General features: G+C 38.0%; 1 protein-coding gene across 1 annotated transcript; it reads left to right on the top strand.

Annotated features, from left to right (window-relative positions):
• Positions 1-3,545: 3,545 nt before the first annotated feature.
• LOC123457690 (olfactory receptor 4A5-like) lies at positions 3,546-4,481 on the top strand. The gene has a single exon (XM_045141906.1). It carries the CDS (start codon positions 3,546-3,548, stop codon positions 4,479-4,481), a length of 936 nt encoding a protein of 311 aa, XP_044997841.1.
• The last annotated feature ends 2,369 nt before the right edge of the window (positions 4,482-6,850 follow it).

Raw genomic sequence — 6,850 nt, 5'->3', positions numbered from 1 at the left:
ATTAACAAAGGGCAAATATAACATGCACGTTTTTGAACCACTGGGCCAGAGGTAGGTACTATGTGAATATTCTGAAGTATAGCCAATATGCTAAATATCAGTCTCAAAACAGGTATGTAACTTGAAAAACTTAAGATGTTAAAGGATAGATGTTATTAAATACATACACTGTATATTTAATTTAGTTTTATAGGCTGATTAGTGTTCATATTTCACACTGAAAAATAATATTTACTTTATGTTACATAATTAATAACAACCCAATTTTGATTTATAAGAATAATGTTTTACCTGACATGTTAACAAATCAATTATTTTGCATATGTTTGTATGGTAAAATTTAGTTACGTAGAATAAGTTGTATTACGTTTAAGGGAACAAATGCATTTAAGCTTTCCATTATTAGTGGGTTCCTTATTTACTATCATCTATAGTCATAAAAGCTGTTATTTTAAAGTACTACCATGTTCTGCTATAATTTTTTGTAGAGAAATGCTTAATGGTTTATGTTGAAGATATAGTCATGATATTATACTATTTTTATAGTATGAAATCATTAACAATTATAACTGGACAAAATGCCACAAAGTTTCAGAACTCTCTTTTTACTACATTAAGAAATATTAAATTGGGCCATGACAGATTTGTCTTGGTGAATCAGAGCACTGACAGTTAATGAGAGTAACAGCACTAAACTTTGCAGAGAGTAAGATGTGAAAGAATGTGGTTAGTGTGTGGTCTGAATGTTATACCTCTTTATTTCAGCAGGTGTGCCGTCGTCTGTCTGCAGCATCTGCGAATGCAGATCTACTGAAGCAGATGTGGGCAGTGATGCACATGGCGCTCCCAGAAGGAGCATCAGGGCTGGACTCTAAATAAAGCTCGGCCTCTCTTCACCTGCTCATCTCTTCTACTAAACCCCTGCAAATGAGAATATGCTTGTTTGCTTCCAGACAAAGTGCATTCCTCCACAGGTAAAGATGCCTTTTCCTTATCTATGATAAAATAAGGCAATTGCTAAAGCATACAATTTAATTTTGTGTCCTGAAAATTGTTCATTAATTACAAGGTATACTGCTATTTATATCCTGGACTATGGGAATAATTCTCATGTGGAGAGAGATCATGATGTTGCTTGCTTTGGTCACAGGAAACACTGTAAGTCATTGATAGCAACTCTTATCCATGTAGATTGTGCAGCTGTTGAGCAGTTCTTTGGGTACAGGACACGTAAATTAAACAACACCAATGCAACAAGGGAAAATAGATGCTAAGCGTGTTCCCCTCCCAAAGGAAATGATGAAGAAGTGACAGAGGGAGGCTTATGATGGGATGCAATGTCACCTTCATGGCAAGTGGATGAGTCTGAAAGTGTCACCCAAGCCATGTCTCTAGAACCCACTTATTCACCATTGCCTGATGCTCTGCCTCAGACATGTCCTTCTCTTATCTAGATTCCATCCTGTGATAGAATGGGAGCCATTATCTTCGTATGGTAGTTATCACATCCAAGTCACCATTGGGTAAGTTTTTTTTAGAAATAGCATTGTTAAATTTGGTACAACTTTATATATGAAAAAAGAAAAGAAATGTAGATGGAATAGAAAGAGGTGAAGTGTTGCAATAATAGTTTTTTTGATAGCTCTTTTGGAATGGATAATTAATCACATTCAATTCATGTATTTTTGAGTGTACAAAGAGATTTGTAATAATATTTAGAATTTGGCCCAGACTCTCATATTCACTTGTTTACCATAAATATTTCCTTTACTATTTCACTTTTTGGCACCTAGACACTGAATTTCTGTTCAAGCACTTCATACCAAGGGAGATTTATATCTACAACTGAGATCCACAATTTTCTGTTTTTCTTTTTGGTTTGTACTTATTGTCTTTCATTAATCTGATTATTCCAAGGCTTTAATAATATATTCTAGTAGGAAACTGTGAGTGGGAAAGAAGAGGTGATTGTAAGGGGAGAAATGATAAAAGGAAATGTGTAGCATGTAAACAAAAAGGATTGAAAATTGGAGGGAGGATAGAGGGAGGGGAGGGCGATGGAAGAGAGGAGAAAAGGAGCTAAAAATGTGTAAAAAAACTGTAATGAAAACTAATTGTGTGTAAATTAATAAAAAATTAAAAAATACCTAGGCATGGTAGTGCATGCTTTTAAGCCCAATACTTAGGAGGCAGAGATAGGAGAAGCACTGTGAGACTATATACTGAATTTCAGGCCAGCCTGGGCTAGAGTGAGACCCTACCTTGTAAAACAAAAACAAAAATTAATTAATTAAAAAAAGAATAGGAATAGGGAGATGGCTTAGCAGTTAAGGCACATACCTGTGAAGCTTAAGGACCCAGGTTTGATTTTCCAGGTCCCATGTAAGCCAGATGCACATAGTGGTGCATGCTTCTGGAGTTTGTTTGCAATGGCTAGAGGCCCAGGTGTGCCTATTCTCACTTTCTCTCCCTCTCTCTCTCTGTGTCTCTAATAAATAAATAAAAATGAATCTTAAAAAAATAAATTAGCTATGGATGATAGTCATGGGTTAAAACAGTTCAGGTAGTTCACCTGTTTGATCAAAATCAGGATAGTGAATGTAAATACATTGTAAATTTGGTTTTGGCAAGGATAAAGTGAATATACTAATGACCCCTAAAACAGTGGACAGAGAGTCTGATGAAACAGTTACTCAAGTCATCAACACATCTGTGGTTACATGATGTAGTTTAAAGCCAAGTCATTTAAAGTTAACTGCATTTCATGAGGAAAATTAGGACAATATCATAGCAGTAAGATGAATGCTATTAGAGAGCTACTTCATTTTATAAAGAAATGCTTAACCAAAACACCCACCTCCAAGTAATGACTCTACATTAGTTGATATATTAAAGGTTTATTGACATCAGAGACAGTAGATCTCTGAAAAGTAGGTCACTCTCACTGTTTTTCATATCAGCCACCTGTGTGTATTTTAATTGAAAAAATTATTTTATCTATTTATTTATAAGGAAAGGTAGAGAGAGAGGGAGAGAGAAAGAGAAAAGTGAGAGGGAGAAAAGGAAAGACACAGAGAGAGATATAAAAAGATAAAATGCACAGGTGAGGGCCTCAGGCCACTGCAAATAAACTCCAGGAGCCTGCACCACTTTGTGCATCTGGCTTCACATGGATAATGTGGAACTGAACCCAGGCCATCAGGCTTTGAAAGCAAGAGCCTTAACTACTGAGCCACTTCTCCAGCCCATAAAATGCAACATATTTTAAATTAGAAGTTTAACTTCTTAAATGATTGTGGCATAGAGAGTCACTGAAGTCTTCAGATAGAATCGTGTGTTGTAGGCTTAACCTAGTCATCTTAGGGAAAATAATATTTCCAACAGAAGGTCTACAGGGGTCCTTGGAACAGAGACTCAGAAATAGTTATTAAATGTCTACTGTTCCAAATATTTATGGTGTCCTCAATTTCTCAATGTATTCACTTCATGTAAATAAATTTGTTGCAGGCCCTATTATCCTGAACTCTCATCTCTTCAACAAGCCTATGAAACTATCAATGGGACACAGCAACAATATCACAGAATTTGTCCTCTTGGGACTCACCCAGGATTCTGCTGGGCAAAAAGCATTGTTTGTTTTGTTCTTACTCATGTACATTGTGGCAGTGGTGGGCAACCTGCTCATTTTTGTGACAATTCTTGCTAGTCCCTCATTGGGCTCCCCAATGTATTTCTTTCTTGCATGTCTTTCACTACTGGATACTTTTTATTGCAATACCATCTCACCAAGTTTGATTATAGACTTACTTTGTGATAAGAAGACTATCTCCTTCTCAGATTGCATGGTCCAGCTCTTTTTTGATCACTTATTTGGTGGCGCTGAGGTCTTCCTTCTAGTAGTGATGTCCTATGATCGCTATGTGGCCATCTGCAAGCCCTTGCACTACGTGACCATCATGAACAGACGGGTTTGCATCCTGCTGTTGGTGCTTTCTTGGGCTGGAGGTTTCACACACTCTTTTCTTCAAGTTCTTTCTGTGTACAACCTTCCTTTCTGTGGCCCCAATGTCATTGACCACTTCATGTGTGACATGCACCCATTATTGGGACTTGCATGCACTGACACCTACTTCCTTGGCATCTCTGTCATTGCCAATGGTGGAGTCATGGCTGTAGGAATCTTTCTCATTCTCTTAGTTTCCTATGGAATCATTCTAAACTCTCTTAAGACTCAGAGTCAGGAAGGGAGGCGCAAAGCACTATCCACGTGTAGTTCTCATATCACAGTGGTTGTCTGCTTTTTTGTTCCCTGTATTTTCATATATGCTAGACCTGTTTCCAACTTTCCTATTGATAAATCCATTTCTGTTTTTTACATAGTTATCAGTCCCATGCTGAACCCTTTAATATATACCTTGAGAAATTCAGAGATGAAAAAGTCTATCAAAAAGCTCTGGCGTAGGGCTGGGCAGATTGCTTAGTAGTTAAGGTACTTGCCTACAACACCAAAGTACCCAGATTCAATTCCTTAGGACCCACACATGTGTCTGGAGTTGGGTTTCAGTGGCTACAGGCCCTGGCATGCCCATTATCCCTCTCCCTTTCTGCCTCTTTCTCAAATAAAAAAAAATTAAAAAGCTCTGGTGTAAAGTGTTCACTACAGGTATAATAAGAAATTCTCTTCACTGAATATGTTACTAATTGTCTATGAACAAGGAGGAATCTAACAAAAGGATGATGTCTTCTATCCAGTGGATCATCATGAAATTGTTTTCTATAAAAAAGCCATCTAACAAGATCACTAAGTTTTCCTTTTAGATTAGAATCATCTTAAAAGAGAATTTTTGCAAGATGAATACAGCTATGGAGCTTTGTCCTCTTCCAAGAAAAGATTAAGCTTTATACTTTATTTTGCTCAGTTAAGATTCAACAATATCTAGGAAAAGGTGAATTTTACTTTTCTCAGGGTAAGAAATATGATAATTTTCATAATTTATAATCACCCATATTCATATGAAAGGAATATGGCAAAGGACCTGTGATGATTAAGGTGCTATCAACTTGATCTGTTTCATAATCCACAGAAATCCCTTTTGGATGGGTCTCTGAGGTTGCTTCCAGGAAGGATTGACTGAAGGAGGAAATCTTCTCCCAGAGTGACCCCTTCCTCCTGAGTTGGCAGCCCATCTCAGATGGGAACTTTATATAAGGAAGCTCTGGGTGAAAAGAGCCCTTTTCTTCCACAGGAGCTGCTTGCTGCCTTCCTGCTTGGATTGAAGACTAACACAGACTGAAGAACAGTATCAACTGAAGACCTGAGTGGATTAAATACCAGTGGATTCTCAGGAAGACTACAGGCCTTAAGTGCTGGATTCAGAATGTTGAGACATCTAGCCACGTGGACTGAGCAGCCACAGGGTTACTTGATTCTTGGGCCTACAACTGCTATTGGACTACTGAAAGCTAATGCAATAAATTCCTTTTTTAATATAATTAATTCTAGTGGTTGTACTTCTGTAGGGAATCATGCCTAATGCAGATTTTGGTACCAAGAGTGGTTGTAAGGATGTATTTATTTGGTGGCTTGGTGCTATCTGGAATAATAAGAAGAGTGCTTTTACTGGTAGAAAGGAGGGCACTAATAAGCCATGGTTTGAACTATTTAAAGAACTCCATGAGATAGATGTATTTGGTGATCCTGAGTCATATCTTGTGAATAGCAAGAAACTTAATGATTCTGTATTTTAAACATTTTGAATGTTTGAGGAAAAATAAGACAAATAATAGTGCTAGTTGGTTGCTTCTGGCAGCTCTGGACAAACTATTGAGGGAAGAGAAGCTCAGAAAGGACAATTCCAAGCTTAAGACCCACATAAATGACGTAAAGGTACGGGGGATTTGTGTGGGAATGGATTTTAAGGATGTTGGATGATGGAGGAAAGAACATAAGATACTGAAATGAGCCCATTGAGCAGAGGTTTTAGATTTAACACTGCAGCTCAGTTGGAAGAGGTGCCAAGAGTTTATTTGATTGGTTGGCTGAAGCATGGATCCAAAGATGGCCTATTGTAAATGAGCTCAAACTACCTGATATCCCTAGGCTTAATGTTGATGAAGGAGTAAAAAGGCTCAGAGAACTTGAAATGCTGGAGTGGATTTGCAATGTAAACTCATCTTTGCTCCCACAGTGGGAGTGTCAGAAGATGTGCCCTTCACCAAGACTATAAGAGACAGATTTGTGAGGGGAGCATCAGCATAGTTAAAGTGCCCAATCATTGGTCTTTTATGTAAGGAAGATATCATAGTGGGGGCTGTAGTTGCTGCATTAGGTGATTTGGATGCAATTCTAACTAAATCTGGTGTAACAGCTGTAAGTGGCAGCACTGAATTGCCAAAGGCAAGGTGGGCATGTTTACCATAACAGACACCATAGGTAAAAATGACGCACAAAAAGGTATGACTTGTATTGACCTTTGGCACTGGCTGCTTAATCATGGTGTTCCCAGAAGTCAAATAGATAAGAAGCCTACTCAGTTCCTGCTTGATCTGTATAAGCAGAAAAGTTCCAGAGCAAAGGAACAAAATGTCACTTTGAATTAGAGCAAGAGAAAATCAAGTCATCTTAATCAGTTCCCAGACTTGAGCCAGTTTACAGATGTTGAGCCCTTTGATTGAAGGGGTGGCCAGGTTCCCTCAAGGAATTAGTCTTCTACAACCCCCAAAAGTTTCAATATTAACTTACTCCTAACCTTCCTCAGAGGGACCTGTGTCCTTTTGCTTGGGTAACTGTATACTGTGGAAAAGGAAATAACCAGACCTTTGGGGGCTTACTGGACACTGGCTCTGAGTT

This window comes from Jaculus jaculus, chromosome 1 (assembly GCF_020740685.1).
Source record: "Jaculus jaculus isolate mJacJac1 chromosome 1, mJacJac1.mat.Y.cur, whole genome shotgun sequence".
NCBI classification, from domain to species: Eukaryota; Metazoa; Chordata; class Mammalia; order Rodentia; family Dipodidae; genus Jaculus; species Jaculus jaculus.
The sequence above is the reverse complement of the archived record's forward strand: the minus strand, read 5'-3'. Positions and strand labels throughout refer to the sequence as shown.